Source organism: Eschrichtius robustus, chromosome 3 (assembly GCF_028021215.1).
Source record: "Eschrichtius robustus isolate mEscRob2 chromosome 3, mEscRob2.pri, whole genome shotgun sequence".
Classification (NCBI taxonomy): domain Eukaryota; kingdom Metazoa; phylum Chordata; class Mammalia; order Artiodactyla; family Eschrichtiidae; genus Eschrichtius; species Eschrichtius robustus.
The window spans coordinates 74061420-74081165 of NC_090826.1; the positions used below are offsets into that span (position 1 = coordinate 74061420).

Sequence of the window (19746 nt, forward strand, 5' to 3'; positions counted from 1 at the left end):
CTCTTTAACATAAATTGCAGCAATATTTTTTGGCCCCATCTCCTAGAGTAATGGAAATAAAAACAAAAATAAACAAATGGGATCTAATTAAACTTAAAAGCTTTTGCACAGCAAAGGAAACCATAAACAAAATGAAAAGACAACCTACTACAGAGTGGTAGAAAATATTTGCAAATGATACGACTGACAAGGGATTAATTTCCAAAATATACAAACAGTTTATTACAGCTCAATATCAAGAAAACAAACAGCCTAATCAAAAAATGGGTGGAAGATGTAAATAGACATTCCTCCAAAGAAGACATACCAATGGCCAACAGGCACATGAAAAGATGCTCAATACTGCTAATTATTAGAGAAATGCAAATCAAAACTACAATGAGGTATCACCTCACACTGTTCAGAATGACCATCATCAAAAAGTCTACAAGTAATAAATGCTGGAGAGGGTGTAGAGAAAAAGGAACCCTCCTACACTGCTGGTAAGAATGTAAATTGGTACAGCCAATATGGAGAACAGTATGGAGGTTCCTTAAAAAACCAAAAATAGAGCTACCACAGGATCCTGCAATCCCCCTCCTGGGCGTATATCCAGAGAAAACCATAATTCGAAAAGGTACATGCACCCTAATAGTTATAACAGCACAATTTACAGTAGCCAAGACATGGAAGAAACCTAAATGTCCATCAACAGATAAATGGATAAAGAAGATGTGTATATATACACAATGGAATATTACTCAGCCATAAAAAAGAATGAAATAATGCCTTTTGTAGCAACATGGATGGACCTAGGGATTATCATGCTAAGTAAAGCAGTCAGACAGAGAAAGACAAATACCACATAATATTGCTTATATGTGAAATCTAAAAAAATGATACTAGTGTATTCATTGTTATTTACCTGAAGAGTAAATTTTATCTGCTAGATTATTAAACACATGCAATAGAATAACTTACCATTGACACCTTCAGATAATTTTATTGTTGCGTTTAATTTGCATTCCTCTTTATTGTGACTATATGACACACACAATTAATAGTTTGAGTGCAGGGGGGTACATTACTATTTCAATAATTATTTATACATAATAGGTATATATATGTTTGCTAACAAAATATTGAATTCTATATGTAAAGAACAGGCATCTCTATTACATTCTGCCTTGTGGAAAAATGCAGGGACCAATTACTTGATCCTTAGATTGAGGTAACAGAAATATAGTGATTTATTTTATGACTTATTTTAATTGATAGTTGAAGCCCTGTTGTTTAACATGATTGAGTTGTTTAATTTAAAATGTAAGTTAAAGCAGGGGAAAATTTGAAACCTGCATACTGTAACAAATATCAAATCATTATATTATACACCTCAAACTAATAATGTTACATGTCAGTTATAGCTAAAAGAAATTAATTAATTAAAAAATGAATTTTAAGCATTTATCATATATTAGTGTTATCTAATGAATCAAGGTGTCTGAATTATTCACGCTTTAAATATTAAGCTTCTGTTTTCCTAGTAATCACGATTAAGGGAAAGTAAAAGAAAAATGGCAAATCTTGATTTGTTATCTTACAGATATTATGTACTCAAGAATGACATTTTTGCTTGCTGGGATACAGATAGGAAAATGTGGAGGAAACAGTACTGAATGAGTAATCAGGGTTACAGATGGTGGGTAAACTAGTGCTATCCAATAGAAATATAATGTGAGGCACATATGTCATCTTGAGTTTTTTAGTAGCTACATTTTTTAAAAAGTAAAAAGAAATAGTTAAAATTATTCTTAATTAACAGATCTTCATTTAGCCCAAGGTATCTAAAATACTATCACTGCCACATGTAATTAATATAAAGATTACTGAGATGTTTCATACTCTTTTTTTCATACCAAGTTTTCAAAATCTGATGTTTATTTTACACTTACAGTATATCTCCATTCAAATTAGCCACATTTCGAGTGTTAAATAACCACATGTGGCTAGTGGCTACCATATTGGACAGCACAGCATTAGACTGGTCTGAGGTTTTAGTCCAACCTCTATTTTAAAACAAAAAACAAAACTAACCTCTAACATGAAAAGTAGTAATGGATTAAGTCTCTCTAAAATTAAATACACCCATACACACATTTGTGCATCTTTGTCTACTGCCGTCTTTCACTTTATCGTTTCTAACCATGCTTCTTGAAAAAATAGTTTAATCACTATCCGCTAACTCACTTCCTTTTAATTCTTCAACCCACAACAATTTAGCTGCCTCCTTGTTTATCTCCTGCTTCTTGCTACTCTACTGAAATGGCACTACCATGGGTCACCAATCCAGTGACTTAATCACCAAGTCCAGTGGACTCTTTTTGCTCATCTTATGTGACTTTTTTAGAGCCTATGACTGTAGTGATGCTCCCTTGAAACTGTCTTGTCCCTGGACTTCTGGAACCCCATGCTCCTAATTATAGTATTTCCTCTCTGGGCTCTTCTTTTTCATGTGCCTTTTCCTGTTTTGTTCTATTTTTTCCTTCTGTCTGCTCTTTAAAGATTGCTAATCTCAATCTCTGGACTATCCACTCTTCCTGTTTTCTTGTTCTATACCCTCTCCCTGTGTACTCTAATCCAAGCTTCAGCTCATCCTTGAACTCTACACTTCTGATTTGCACAGTCTGAGCATGGAGCTCTTAGATATCAACTAGTCCTTACCTTAATTATCTAGATGAGGTAATTGGATCTTAGAGAGGGTAAGTGACCAGCATACTTGTATTGCTAGCACAACAACAAAATGTCTCAAATTTGCTTGCTTGCTTGTTTGTTTGAAGCATAATAGACTTACAATATTATATTAGTTACAGGTGTACAACATAATGATTTGATATTTCTATACATTACAAAATGATCACCATGACAAGTCTAGTTACTATCTGTCACTATACAAAGTTATCATAATATTATTGACTATATTTCCTATGCTGTATTTTATACCTGTGGTTCATTTATTTTGTAACTCTTAATTTATCCTGTAAACTCTTAAAGTTCGTATCTCTTAATCTCCCTTACCTATATCACTCATCACCCCACACCTCCTCCCCTCTGAGTTCTCTGTATCTATGAGTCTGTTTCTGTTTTGTTATGTTTGTTCACTTGTTTTTTAGATTCTACATATAAGAGAAATCATATGGTGTTTTCCTTTGTCTGACTTATTTTACTCAGCATAATACCCTCATACCCTCTAAGTCCATCTATGTTGTCACAAATGGCAAGATTTCCTTCTTTTTTTATGGCTGACTATATTCCATTTTATATTCCATCTTCTTATCAATCCATCTGTTAATGGACACTTAGGTTGCTTCCATATCTTGGCTATCGTAAATAACACTGCAGTGAACATAGGGGTGCATATATCTTTTTGAATTGGTGTTTTTATGTTCTTTGGAAAAATACCCAGAAGTGGAATTGCTGGATTATATGGTAGTTCTACTTTTAATTATTTGAGGAACCTCCATACTGTTTTCCATAGTGACTGTACCAGTTTACATTCCTACCAACAGTGCATGAGGGTTCCATTTTCTCCACGTCCTTGCCAACACTTGTCATTTGTGTCTTTTTGATAGTAGCCATTCAAACAGGTGTAGGGTTGTATCTCATTGTAGTTTTGATTTGCATTTCCCTGATAATAAGTGATGTTGAGCATTTTTTCATGTGCCTGTTGACCATCTGTATGTCATCTTTAGAAAAATGTCTATTCAGGTCCTCTGCCCATTTTTCAATAGGGTTGTTTTTTGATGTTGAGTTGTACGAGTTTTTTGTATATCTTGGATATTAACCCTTTATCAGATACATTGTTTGCAGTTATTTTCTCCCATTCAGTTGGATGCCTTTTTGTTTTGTTCATAGTTTCCTTCACTGTGCAGAAGTATTTTAGTTTAAGGCAGTCCCGTTTGTTTACTTTTGTTTTTGTTTCCCTTGCTTGAGGAGACATATCCAAAAAAACATTGTTAAGACAAGTGTCAAAGAGCATACTGCCTATGTTTTCTTCTAGGAATTTTATAGTTTCAGATCTTACATTTAAGTCTTTAATCCATTTTGAGTTTATGTTTGTATATGGTGTGAGAAAATAACCCAGTTTGATTCTTTTGCATATAGCTGTTCAGTTTTTCCAGCACCATTTATCAAAGAGACTATCTTTTCTCCATTGTATATTCTTGCCTTGTTTGTTGTAGATTAATTGACCATATAAGCATGGGTTTCTTTCTGGGCTTTCTAGTCTGTTTCATTGGTCTATGTGTCTGTTTTTATACTAGTTTCATACTGTTTTGATGACTAGGTTTGTAGTATACTTTGAAATCAGCAGGCATGATACCTGCAGCTTTGTTCTTCTTTCTCAAGATTGTTTTGGCTAATCAGGATCGTGTTTACATATATATTCTAGAATTATTTGTTCTAGTTCTGTGAAAAATGCCATTGGTATTTTGATAGAGATTGCATTGAATCTGCAGATTGCCGTGGGTAGTATGGCCATTTTAAGAATATTAAGTCTTCCAATCCATGAGCTCAGTGTATCTTTCCATTTGTTTGTTTCATTTTTAATTTATTTCATCAATGTGTTTTAGTTTTCCGAGTACAGGTTTTTACCTCCTTGGTTAGATTTATTTCTAAGTGTTTTATTCTTTTTGATGCAGTTGTAAGTGGGATTGTTTAAATTTCTCTGATAGTTTGTTGTTAGTGTATTAAAACACAAAAGATTTCTATACATTAATTTTGTGTCCTGAAACCTTACTGAAATCATTTATTAGTTATAATAGGCTTTTTTGTGGCATCTAAAAACATTAAATGTTTAGCAGGAGGGAAGTAAGAATGCAGAGTCATTAGAATGCATTCAAACTTAAGAGATTATCAACTTAAATAACCACATATATGTATAGGTTGTTATATATAAACCTCCTGGTAGCCACAAACCAAAAATCTATAATAGATACACACACAAAAAAGAGAAAGGAATCCAAACATAACACTAAAGATAGACATCAGATCACAAGGGAAGAGAGCAAAAGAAAAAGAAACAAACAAACAAAAAAACTACCAAAAAAAACCACCTGAAAACAGTTACCAAAATGACAATAAGTACGTATCTACCAATAATTACTTTAAATGTAAATGGACTAAATGCTGTAGTCAAAAGATAGAGTGGCTGAGTGAATAAAAAAACAAGACCCATATATATGTTGCCTACAAGAGACTCACTTCACATCTAAAGACACACACAGACTGAAAGTGAGGGTATGGAAAAAGGTATTCCATGCAAATGAAAATGAAAAGAAAGCTGTGGTAGCAATACTTATATCAGACAAAATAGACTTTAAAACAAAGACCATAACAAGAGACAAAGAAGAACATTACATAATGATAAAGGGGTCAATGCCAGAAGAAGTAATAATAATTATAAATATATATGCACCCACCATAGGAGCAGCGAAATACATATAGCAAATATTAACAAACATAAAGGGAGAAATTGATAGTAACATATTAATAGTAGGGGACTTTAATATTCCACTTACATCAATGGACAGATCGAGATAGAAAATCAATAAAGAAACACTGCCCTTAAGTGACACATTATATTAGATGGGTTTAATAGCTATATATAGAAAATTCCATCCCAAAGCATCAGAATACACATTCTTTTTCAAGCACACATGGAAATTCTCCAGGGTAGATCAATGCTAGGCTACAAAACAAGTCTTAATAAATTTAAGAATACTGAAATCATATCAAGCATCTTTTCCAACTACAATTATGTGAGACTAGAAATCAACAACAACAACAAAGTACAAAAAACACAAACACATGGAAGCTAAACATAGTGCTACTGAGCAACCATTGGGTCACTGAAGAAATTAAAGTGGAAATCAGAAGATACCTGGAGACAAATGAAAATGAAATGCAATGATCCAAAATCTGTGGGACACAGTAGAAGCATCTCTAAGAGGGAAGTTTGTAGTGATACAAGCCTCCCTCAGGAAACAAAAAAAGTCTCAAATAAACAACCTAATCTTACACCTAAAAGAACTAGAAAAAGAAGAATAAACAAAACCCAAAGTTAGTAGAAGAAAAGAAACCATAAAGATCAGAGCAGAAATAAATGAAAGAGAGACTGAAAAAAACAATAGAAAACATCAATGAAACTAAGAGCTGGTTCTTTAAAAGATAAGAACCTTTAACCAGACTCATCAAATAAAAAGGAGAAAGGGCCCAAATAAATAAAATCAGAAATGAAAAAGAAGAAGTTACAACTGACACCACAGAAATACAAAGGATCATAGGAGATTACTACGAACAATTACGTGCCAACTAATTGGACAAACTAGAAGAAATGGATAAATTCCTAGAAGAGTACACTCTCTCAAGACTGAATCAGGAAGAAATAGAAAATATGAACAGACCAACTACCAGTAATGAAATTGAATCAGTAATTTAAAAAAAAAACCTCCCAACAACAAAAGTTCAGGACCAAATGACTTCATGGGTGAATTCTACCAAACATTTAAAGAAGAGTTTACATCTGTCCTTCTCAAAGTATTCCAAAAAATTTCAGAGAAAGGAATGCTTGTGACCTCATTGAATGAGGCCAGCATCACCCTGATATCAAAACCGAAAAAAGACACCATAAAAAAAGAAAACTATAGGCCAATATCACTGATGAACACAGATGCAAAAATCCTCAACAAAATATTAGAAAACCAAATTCAATATATTAAAAAGATCATACACCACAATCAAGTGGAATTTATCCCTTCGATGCAAGGATGGTTCAGAATCCGCAAATCAATGAGTGTGATACACCACATGAACAGATTGAAGAATAAAAATCATATGATCATCTCAATAGATGTAGAAAAAGCTTTTGACAAAAAAGCTTTTGACATGAACATCAATTTATGACAAAAACTTTCAACAAAGTAGGTATAGAGGGAACAATACCTTAACATAATAAAGGCCAAAAATGACAAGCCTATAGCTAACACTCATACTCCCTGGTAAACTGAAAGCATTTCCTCTAAGATCAGGAATGAGATAAAGATACCCACTCTGTCCACTATTATGCAACATAGTATTGGAAGTCCCAGCCACAGCAAACGGACAAGAAAAAGAAATAAAAAGAATCCAAATTGGAAAGGAAAAAGTACAACTGTCACTGTTGGCAGATGACACAATACTATATCATATTTATATGTTTTTTTATTAAACCTATTATTAAAATGTTATTATCTGTATAGTCCCTAATATTTTTTGTTTCTTAAGATGTTAACAGAATGTACTCTAGTCATAAAATATTAAAAGGATTACAAAAAGATACCATTATTATGCTTTAAAGTATTTAGGGAAGTTTCAAGTTCCTTTTTTGATAAGATAGTGACTTGTCTAAGTTGCTGAGAAGATTAACTCATTGATTAAATCTTGGTGAAAGAGCATTTCTCAGAAGAATAGCTGCCATTTTAAGTCATTTCTACTGTGGCAATGTTCTGGATCTATTCATAATTAGGACAAAGTGTTTATGTTCTGAATTTTTTTCAAGTTTATTTACTGTAATTTGCTAAAGATAAGTAATAAAATAACACTCCATAATAACCTTTTTGCCATGAATCTTTCAATTAACTCTTTTTGGCTTCTGTCTTATAGTGTATGGAGCATGGGGAAGAAAATCAGTGCAGAAATCAAGGAAATCACATTTCTTTATTCCTTACTATATGTCTAGCATTGCTAGGTACTTTATATTATTGTATCAGTGAATCTTCCCAACAACTTTGTGTGACATTAATTTCTTTTAAGCCCATAACCTATTTAAGTAATTTTTCCAAAGTCAGACAGCTAGTAAGATGAACTAGGAATTTGCACAAGCTTTGTCTGATTTCTATGCCTCCACTCCTTGTTTAATTTTTCCTTTGAAATGTATTTGTTATCCCTAAGATTCTTTCTACCACCACACAGTTTGGTCTCTCACTAATGTTCACTGGGCTTTCACAATAGCATCTTAATTAATTTTCACAACCCCACACTTTTCCCCCTGTACTAATTCACCCTCCTCGTTGCCAGTGAAGTTTTCTTACCATATCATATCATTTCACTTAGTCAAAAAGCTTCCTGATGTTTATTAAATGAAGCCAGAACTCTGCAGCCTACTTTCAAACACTTTATAATTTTCTTCCAGACTCCACTATAGGCTTATTTGACACTGTTTTCCTACATGTCCTCTATTCTCTACTTCTCTGATTGAAACTTGACTCACAGGAGTATTTGGTGCTCTGCTGGGTGGTGCAGGGTAATATGCGATGATACATGGCCTATCTTCTATATTAATATCTTCTCAAGTGTTTGGCTAAAAAAAAGTCAGCTGATAAATAATTATTTAGAAGTGCTTTTAAATATATGTATTTAAATTAACATAAATATTAAGAAGTAAATATAAATTTTATTTGAATTTTGAAAATAAAACATGGACGATATTCCCAGGGGTACTTGTTAATTTTCTCTGCCATTCTGGCATACTTCATTACCAAAGACTGTACTACTCCTCTGTGTTTTTCTGACCTTTGATATCTATCCATCTTTAAGACCCAGCTGAACTCTCACCTTTTTTAATAGATTATAATAACAATTGACATTTATTGAGCTTTTACTTTGTGTCAAGCACTGTGTTAATCACTTGACATGTATTGTGCTACACAGTCACTTTCAAAGTAGGTATTATAATTATCATCAGCATTTTATAGATAAAGAATCTTGGACTCAGAAAGATTATGTACTAGGCCTAATGTAAACATTTTCTCCTCTGAACAATTATAACATCATAACTCTTATTTGGCAGTTATTCATAAATTGCTATTCTCATATTTATGCATCATACTTTCAAGTAAATTTTATGGAGCATGAAGGGAGATACTCTCTTGTCCTTATCTCTATTGCACTTGTTGTGCCTTACATGTAGTAGATATGCATATTTAAAAGTAAATTAAAATTTAATTAGTTAATTTTAAAAATTAATTTAAAAATTAACCAACATTATTTGCTTTGCCAGCTCATATGTCTTAGATTCATTTTAATTGTCATGCCCCCCAACATACACACACATTTGGCTTAAGGCTATAATGCAGAAAGCCTCTCTGTTACAGTTTTCATTACTTATTTCACAAGGTAACATATTGTCTATGCCTAACTAAAAACCCAGTATATCGTAATACATAAAAGTAAACACTGTGGTATATCCAAACAACGGAATGTTATTCAATGCTAAAAAAAGAAAAAAGAGCTATCAAGCCATGAAAAGACATGGAGGAAACTTGAATACATAAACTAAGTGAAAGAAGCCAATCTGAAAAGGCTAAATAAATACTATATGATTCCACCTATGGGACATTCTGGAAAAAGCAAAACAATGGAGACAGTAAAAATATTAGCGGTTGCCTGGTTTTGATGGGGAGGGAGGGATGAATAAGTGGGGCACAGAGGATTTTTAGGGCAGTGAAACTACTCTGTATATTATAATGGTGGGTGCATGTCATTACACATTTGTCCAAACCCATAGAATGTACAACACCAAGAGTGAACCCTAGTGAAATTAATGGGTGATAATCATGGGTCAATGTAGGTTCATTGATTGTAACAAATGTGCACTCTGGTGAAGAATGTTGATAATGGAGGAGACTATGCATGTGTGGAGGCAGGGGGTATATGGGAAATCTCTGTACTTTGTGTTCAGTTCTGCTGTGAACCTGAAACTGCTTAAAAAAAAACAGTCTATTAATAAAAAGTAAACACAAAGCAACAATAATTTTCCAGCTAATGTTATATAATTTATTGTGATAAGTATGGACTAATTGGTTCTGTAACCAGTTAGAATGTGGACAATAGTGATTCATTCACTTCATGTTTTCAGGTGAAAAAAAACAGCTGAGGTCTAACGAGTTGAAATAACATCTCCAGTGTCACAAACTGGTTGAATAGAAGGTCTAGAGAACACAGGTCTTCTGACTCTTAGTCAATTATTCTTTACTCAGCATTATTTTTATACTATAATTTTATATCCTAATAATGGATGGTATCTTTGATAACCTTTCTTATTCATGTTCAACTTCTTGAGTTCTGTGACTACCCCACACTGACAATAAGCCTCTGTCAAGAAAAAATGCCACTTCCTAATGATTTACACATATACAAAACCCTGTTTTTCTTAAATTCAGAATAGAATCACATGTGGAATAGAATCACAGTCTTCATGAAGTCAAGATAAGTTTCTTTCCCTACTATGTACCTGATTGATTAGACAATCCAGTGGAAGCTTGATTAATCCTATATGACCTTATTTGTTATATAGACATAGTCATTTTTGTCAATATTTTGTGGCTGTGCAAATGTTCTTGATTTATTCAGGTATTATGAAATTAACAGATTGTTCATTTTTACCTCCTGTTTTTTAGTTATTGACTTTTCCTCAATCTTTAATTTTCTTGCTTATCTTCTCAAGATTTAAAATCAATACCTACTTATTACAGTAATTTGTGCCAGCTCTTTTAGTGGACTATAAGTCATTAGGACCTAAGTATTTTCACATATTAATTTTTTAAGTAATTTATTATGAGTCCCTTTTTTCTTAGCTCTTGCTTCTTTACTGAAAATTATAGTTAACCTTCCGAAGACCAAGTTTTAAACCTCTGTTAGGTTTTTCATTTGAATCTGATAAGCCTACTTGGTAGTTATTATTATTATCCTTATCTAAGCTAGAAATTTTGTTTATCCAAGTTCATTATTATATGGAAAACTATTTTTTCCTTTAAAAATTATAACAACTTTTAAATTTTGTTCAAATACATTAAATATATAATCTTTTTTTGGTCAATTACAGGTTGTTAAACTGAAGCAAATAGAGCATACTTTGAATGAGAAAAGAATATTACAGGCGGTGAATTTTCCTTTTCTTGTTCGACTGGAGTATTCTTTTAAGGTAAATTTTACTTCTATCTAAATGAGATATTTTCAACTTCATATTTTTTAAATTACAAAGCTATAATAGGATTCTGATCTATATGATAAACCTGGAGAAAATGAATAAACAAAAAAGTAATATATTTAGATTTTATGTAATTAAGTCCTGTTGTGCTTAAAAACTTAGGTGACATTTGAAAAGGTTTTGATTCTTATTGAGGAAATTGTTAAAGTTAATGTGTAATTAACTTTGTTAATGTGTAATTTTTCATGACATGGTATTATAAAATCAAGTATTTTGATTTATCAAAATTCATAGTGACATCTTATTATGCAAATCTTACACTCATACTAACAAATACACCCACATACCTTCTTCTCTTGAACCTTTGCTGCTGCAATCTCACTGTCATCTTTTACTTAGTAATTTGTGCTCTAGCCTTTTCATTTATTTGAAGCAGAACAATCTTTGGCCCTCTGCTCAAGTGCCTCATAAAGTTGCACAAGGTTTATTCTTTAAGTTGGCAGCTTTTCAGCTTTTTGGAATGATACTTGGCATCTCTCTACCAATTGATTAACATGGAACATTTTAGCCTTTTTCCTTTTTCCTCCTTTATTCTTTAAATCAAATGAAGATCTGTGTATTTAGGATGATGTTAAAAATCGTTAATCTCTCTGACCTAATTTAGTACATAAAATGTAAATATTTTAACTTTTTCAAATTGTTTTTTAACTTTTGCTTACACTATAGCATTACGTCATTGCCACAGTGTTTAATTGTTCAAGAGTTAAGTGTTCCCTGCAAGAGCAGGAACAGCAAAAATCCCAGACTAATCTGTGGCAAGAGTACCAGGGGGGAAAAGATAAGTGCCCCAGTGTAGAAAAGTTAGGGCCTTTTCCATTTATTCTCTATTTCCCAATGTTAGTAATGTATCAGATTTTTAAATTTGTCTTTTTCTAATTAAACATGGTGTTATCTTAAAATATTTTCATGCAAAATAATGTTTCATAATTTTGATTTATTTATCATTTTTATTTGTTCATAGGATAATTCTAATTTATACATGGTTATGGAATATGTCCCTGGTGGTGAAATGTTTTCACATCTAAGAAGAATTGGAAGGTTCAGGTAACTAACACTTTACACTCCTCAAATCTTTATATGCTGTGTGTTTGTTTTAAACCAAACTTTTAAGTTATTGTCAATGTTAAAAATTTATTTCATTTAATTTAGTAATATTTTAGCTATATGAAGAGTTACAGGGAAACATTAATAAGAGGCCACATCATACTGAGTTTTAAAAATTAAATAAAAGCACCATGATAGCAGTATAAATATTCTAGCGTTGGTAGGTATCATGAGGGTCCATTATTTGAAGAATATCCAGATATTGCAAAAATTAATTGAATTTAAACCAGTATTTACTGAATAAATATTAATAATACATCTCTGGGGAGGAGGTTTGTGTAAGGATGAAGATAAGAAAGAAATATATAGAAAAGATAATCATTGGTATCATAGTGATAAAATTATGAAAGTTTGTTTTGCACAAATTTATTCTCCTTAACGTTGTTGCCATGTTGAGTTTTAAACATATATATGTAATTTAAAAGGAGTTTGTACCTTATCATTAGGTTATTACTAATAAGGTCATACAGTTATTAAAAGTTTATAGATTCTGTTAACTTTACCTGTGTGTAATAGTTCGTAAGCTACTACTATTCATTAAAAATCACTATTAGAATGAAGCTGAAACCAAGAGCAGGTCCAGCTTTGTTCAGTATACTGTATATTGACATAATTAAAACATCAGTATGAATTCAAACAAGACTGAAGATGGTAATTCAATTCATGAAAACATGATGGTAGACTTGGATTACCATGAGATCATATTCAGTAATGGGCCAGAATGAGAGTTATTTTAGTTACCTGAGACCTAAACCAAAATTCATTTATTGACCTAATATGTATAGGACACCTAATATATGTCAGGCACTGTGCTGATGCAGAGTAACTTCTGTTTAATGATTTTTTTTTAACTTCCTGTTGTCCTCTCCTACACTCCTTGTCCAGGCAGGTCCAGAATTCTCATATTGCCCTATGATAATTTACAGTTTTACACTGAATTACCACACCTTAACCCGTCTTCAAAAAATATTTTATCCATTTTCTGTGATTATTTCTTTTCTTTGCAACTCCCCACACTCTTATTTCTTTAATACTTAACTGGATACTAAGAGGAAAGCAAGTTGATTGACATAATTCACACAGAGACATTGCCTTTTCTAACCTTTCACACGTACTATTTATATACTTGAAATGTTGCTAACTCCCACCTTAGAAACTTTGAGGCAACAGGAAGACTTGAGTTATTGTTGAGCATGGTTCTAATCAGAATCAATGGAGTCATTACGATTCTCTACTTAAATAGTAACTGTCTAGACTTAAAGCTGCTATAGCATTAAATGTTCCTTATAGAATATTTTGCTCTGACCTTTCAACAATTTGATTAAAGATCTATGTAATGTTTGTGTACCTCCAATCAAACACCAGTGTGGAGATAAACATAAAATGCTGAGTGCGTCTTATGTTTATGATGATACGATGATAAATGCATCTCATATTAACGGGTGTATGAAGAAAATGAGAGGGAACTTCCCAGGTCAAACGTTTCCAAAATTAGGGATAAATGTTTCAATGACCAGGATGATTCTTCTAATCTCCCTTTACAGTATTCTAATTCCTTGTCATAGGACATATGGTATAGCTTGTTATAGTGTCATGATAGGGCTGGAACTGGCAGGATGTTATAAAATATTGCCACAAAAAAGTTTTTCTTCACATATTCATTCATTTAACAAATATTTGCTGAGCACTTGGTGTGTATCAGGCTAGGACCTTGGAAATATAGTGAGTGACAAGCAAGAGGAGTAGCATTATACAATCTCTTTTTAGAATTCCTACTTTTGGTGCTACCAGATCAAACTCATGCCAACCATCGTGAGGGAAATTCTATTCATAGTTAAGGTTGTTCATTGAGGACACAAATCTGAAAGTCATTGCAATATATCAGGAAGATTAGCAGAATTCAGTGTATACACTACAAGATGAAATAGAAACTCAAACTAGAAAACAGTACATCCTTTTGGAGTAATACTCAGAATGTGGCATCAAAATTACCATAATCCATCAGTTAATCTAATCTATGTATCCAGAACTGTGTGTACTTACCTAAATATACAGATTATACCTATGTTCAGGTATCTGTATAAATATGCATAGTAGAGGGTTTGGAAATTCAGACACCAGGATTGAATCTGGTTTCTGAATGGGATTATTGGTATCTTTATTCTTCATTAATATTGTATGGCTCTTTTTCTATAATGAGCATATGTCACTTTTGTAGTAGTAACAGCCTGGGTAAAATGGCATAAATCTGCAGATTAATGCAGAAATTCTTTAAGTACTTGAAATTTATGAGAAAGGTAGATGAGATGAAGCCTATCAGCAATAGCAATTGCCCTGACAGATAATCGAACTGGTGCTTTTCAGTCATTCTCAATGTCTTCTAACATGGCCAATAATAATTTAAATTACAATGACAATCTGAGAGTTAAGTTTTCTTCAACATATGCTGCCCACTAAGTATATCAAAGCATTATTTGAAGATGATTTATAGATTTAATAAATATTTGGAAACTAACATGTTTCTTTACATATGTTTAAAAGAAAAAAAAAATTTTTTTGCTCCCAAAATGCCTCTACCTCATGTTATTTTTTTTGTATAATCTACTAATTACTATATGTTAACCCATTTTACCGAAAATCAATGTTTTGTTTCTTTGTAGTGAACCCCATGCACGGTTCTATGCAGCTCAGATAGTGCTAACATTCGAGTACCTCCATTCACTAGACCTCATCTACAGAGATCTAAAACCTGAAAATCTCTTAATTGACCACCAAGGTTATATCCAGGTATGACTTGAACACATTATATATAATGTATTTGAGTAATACTAGGTAAGAAGTTATATGTATTTAACCACAACTACCAATATTGGATTCTTTTTTTTCTTTGAGGGAGACAATTCTTCCTAATAGTTTAAACTGAGCTCACAGTTCTGTTGCTATTACAAAGAACCAAAAGTTCCATCAAAGATGGAACCCGTTTCTATCTCCCTTAGTCTATAGTTGTGAACTGATTTCAGGCTCCTGCGTAAAGAAATAATAGCTAAATTTGTGAGTACTCACTTAGTGCCAGGCATTATTCTAAGTGTTTTACATGTATCACCTCTTTTATTTCTGATAACACTATGAAATGTAAATACTATTGTTATCCTCATTTTAAGGTTAATGAAACTAAGGAACAGCAAGGTCACACACGTAGAGTCATAATTTGAACCCCGTCAGCCTGTCCCAAGAGTCCATGCTTTTTAACAGTACAGTGCAGCTACCAAAGGAGGCCCAGCTACCAATAATGGACTGGTGGTAGTGTTTTCTTTCCATTTGTACTATCGATAGAATGAGAGCATTCCTTTTTATGCAGTTATTAAGATTCTCCCAGTGATGCTTTTGCACTTCTGAGGATGTAATTAAGGGCAGAGGACAATGCTGGACTTAAGGAACACTCCTAGCACTGCTTCATTTTTATTAAAACTATTTTTTTTTTTTGGTTCATTTGTTTCTTTGTTTGAGTCAGGGAAAGGTTCTCCAGCATGGGTTGCTTTAACCTTTATTCACTAAACAGTGCGTTCTTGGATTAGTCTCAATTACATTGACTTAATTTTTTTCATGGTATTAATTTTAACTCTGATTTTTAACTTTCAACTTAGGTACAGTAGTACATTTATTATGAAATAATAAATGTTTACAAGCTTTTTTGTCTTTTATAGGTCACAGACTTTGGGTTTGCCAAAAGAGTTAAAGGCAGAACTTGGACATTATGTGGCACTCCAGAATATTTGGCTCCAGAAATAATTCTCAGCAAGGTATATTTATAATGTAGTTATGTAAGAAGTAGAAATATAAGGCATGCATCACTGTGGACTTTTATAAAAAAAAAGTTTATTGATCGATTTTACATGTTTATTTAATCTAAATATGAATTTAAATCTATTTGTTCATAATTACTAAAAAGTAATTATTTAGAGTCTACCACTAATCCCATAAACTGGTGATTTTAACTCTGAATCTGAGAGAATTAGTATGAATAAATCTGACCTCTAGATCCATGTTTTGAAGCCAAAAGCATAGCCTTTTCATAATTATTCCCAATACAGGAGGGCAAGGAGGCTCTTGCTCTGCGTTACACCAAGAGGCAGACTAAAGATGACATGTACTAGTTGTCAATTCTTCCTTTGTTTCAACTTTACCACTTAAATGGAAAAAAATGTATGTGAATTATTTTTTTAAATTTTACTTTAAAAATAGGAAATTATAGCAATTGAATAGTTATAGTCTTATTGAATACAGTTCTGCTTTTCTGAACAGTGCAAAATGTGGTGAGAGAAATTTTTAATCATATCACAAAGGATGATTTAACTTTTGTTTTCCTTTCTACTGCCATCCCTTGGTGGAGAAAGCCAGAAAGGAGAGACTGATAATAACTGGGCACAGGAGCCAGGAAAGAGAAAGGGATAACACAGATGCTTTGATATTTACACATTGAATAACTAACCCCTGAATAATTGAAATTTGGCTAACCTACAGAAGTATTAGAATAAAATAAAAGAATTCTTTCAGCTGTCCTCTCATTATCTTACATAATTTATATCATCTATAACTTTTAGTCTTTTATAATCTAAATATCATTAACATATTTCTTCTTTAAGTACATTTAACAAATAATGATAACATAGTAGGCACCAAAACTTTAAAAACTGTATGTGTGTATATATATGTGGTAAAAGAAATAGATATTCATTGTATGAAATTTGGAAAATATAGAAAAATATAAAGAAAGAATCAAAAAACCTATAATCTCACCATCCAGAGGTAGCCTTTTTAAAAAAACATTTTAATATATTTTTCTATGCATGTTATAGTGAATGTACAGTTTTGTATTCAGCTTTTTCACTTGAATGATAATAAGCATGCAAATATAATTCTAATGGCTTATTTGAAAATGTACCATATTGTATTTTGCCATTCTTCTATTGTTGAGTATTCAGGTTATTTCGTTTTTTTCTATTATAAATCACTGTGATAAACATCTTTGTACATAAAGCTTTTTCTATATTTTAAATTATTTTTTTAGGATAGATTCCTAGAAGTGGAATTACAGGGTCAGAGAGTATGAACATTTTTAAGGCTTTCAATACATGTTGCCAAAGCACTGTCCAAAAAGATTGTAACAATTCTGCACTTCTCAGCAGTGTTTGAGAGTACCTGTTTCACCACACTTGCTCCAGCATTGGGTATTCTTGTTTTAAAAACCATTACTAATTTGATAGACAGTAAATGATATCTAATTATTTTAAGTCTCATGTCTGATTATTAGATTTTTTTAATGCTTAATAGTCATTTAGTATTTCTTTGTGTGTATGAATTATTAGTTCATGTCCTTTGCCCATTTTTCTATTATAATTTAGTATTTCTTACTGATTTGTTTTAGTTTTCCATACCTAGGGTATTGAAAGCATCTGGAATACTTATTATGAACATTAATACACAATCCAAAACATAGAAATCAAAGTTTGGTAAAAGGATCTGTTTCAACGTTACATGCTTTCATTATAGCAAAAAAACATGGTAATTACCTTATTAATGAGTTGAATTTAAAGAATTAAAGCAAAGTTGATGCTATTTTTATTAGCAAAACAAAGTGCTATTCCTATTTTACTAGTCTCTCTCTTTTTAAAAACATACAGAAGCAGGAAATAAAAAGGAAAAATCTCTACATTATTATATTTTAGCCAGTAATTTGAAAATTAAATAGTTTATAAGCTAAAATTTTGAAAAAAGGTTGGACTGCGGGGACTGGCAAAGGTAATTAAAGGCTGTATCTGATGGCAGACTAAAAGATCTGGCAAGAACTCAGCTCATTTCTCTCCATGATCAAGTTGTTTTGTTTTTTTTCATAATCTTTTGTGCCAGTTGACACTGATTATGGCTGATAACAAACTTTATATAAACATGTTAATATTTTATTCTTATTTATTTTCTTATCAATACTTCTAAATCTTAATTTTAGTAGGCTTAACATGAAAAAAAAAACCCAAATAAGAAACCTTAGAATTGTACATTTGGTTTGCAACACACTCTTTATACACATCATTTCCTTTCATTTGATGTAGTCCCCACAAAATCCCATGAATTAGTTATCTTTCTTGTATACCTTTTAGAGATGACAAACAAAACACTAGATGAATAAAGTATACTTAAATATTTACATTTATTATGTTCCACATTAAACTTTTAGCTTTCATAAGATCCTGTGAAGTGGATGGGATTATCCCGAGTATATTCACCCGCTTAACTCCAACAATATAGAATATTTTGAAGTCAACTCCACTGTTTATTATGAAGTACAATATCTACTCTTTCATTTCAAAACTTTTGACCTTTCTAAGTATTCTCTAGAAAACCTGATTCATAATATTATGGAACTAGATTGGGCTTTAAGGGGTAATTTGGTCCAATTCCCTTCCTATTGTTCAGCAACAACTAAATTATCCCAATTAAACAGGGCATTTTTTATTGTCTTTAATATTCTTAATTATTTTAGGAAGAAGATTTAATAATATTTCCTAATATCCAATTTCAGTATCTGGAAATTCTCCCCTTTGTTTAATTCAAATCTGACCTGATACATTTTGTTTATTTTTTATTTTATCCTGAATTACTGCTCAGCAGCTGCTTTTTAAAAATTTTCATATGCTTGAAGATCACTTTGAAATAATTTATGACTTCATTCTCCTCTGAGTGAATTAAGTAATAATTGACATTTGGTGTTGGTTTATCTTAGGGCTACAATAAGGCAGTGGATTGGTGGGCATTAGGAGTGTTAATCTATGAAATGGCAGCTGGCTACCCCCCATTCTTTGCAGACCAACCAATTCAGATTTATGAAAAGATTGTTTCCGGAAAGGTAAGTAATACAATTTATTATTCCTTTATTCAGTATTTCTATAAACAAATGTTAAGCTTTGTAGATTGAAACCATTTGATGTCACCAGAATATTACCCTAAACTGGGAAAAAGACAGAAATATCTATAGTTGCTGCCCTTATATTTAGCAGCTTAAATGAGCAGCACTCCTTTAAGATAGCGTAAATACTGAATAATTGAAGTCTTTTAAGTAAAAAAGGGCAATTTTACAAACATATTAGCAAAATAATAAAGCAGTTTCCACTATTAGCATTTTTATCGCTTGTAAAACACAGGATCATAGCCCTAATTCTTCCATATTCCTTCAAATAAATAAAAATTGTTAGTTATTTCATGTGGGTATCTGCTTGGAGAGAAGTTTTAGGGGCTGTTTTTATATGCCGTTGCTTTTTTAGGAGAGACTTGTTTGAATTATGTCAAACATGACAAAATTGGACGTAGACATAGAATAGATAAGCCTTTTTAAGATGGGAATTCATATAAATGATGTAAACAGTTTTTCATGTTAACGTGATTATAATTGCCATTGATCTTTAGCAAATATGAAATTAACATTAATTCTTCTTGGATATAAGTAGATGTACTATAAGTCAGAGTATTTTACATTTTGTAATTACTCCACAAACCTTTCTTCTTTTGCATTTATAATCCCTAATTTT

General features: G+C 31.9%; 1 protein-coding gene across 4 annotated transcripts in view; it reads left to right on the plus strand.

Moving 5' to 3' along the window:
* The window catches only part of PRKACB (protein kinase cAMP-activated catalytic subunit beta), a 147965-nt gene that overhangs the window by 96313 nt on the left and 31906 nt on the right, over window positions 1–19746 (plus strand). For all 4 annotated transcript variants that reach the window (XM_068540186.1, XM_068540184.1, XM_068540183.1 and 1 more), the window contains 5 exons: window positions 10898–10996; window positions 12024–12106; window positions 14827–14953; window positions 15871–15966; window positions 18945–19067. In XM_068540186.1, coding sequence (XP_068396287.1) covers window positions 10898–10996; window positions 12024–12106; window positions 14827–14953; window positions 15871–15966; window positions 18945–19067 — 528 coding nt within the window. The remainder of the gene's footprint in view (window positions 1–10897; window positions 10997–12023; window positions 12107–14826; window positions 14954–15870; window positions 15967–18944; window positions 19068–19746) is intronic.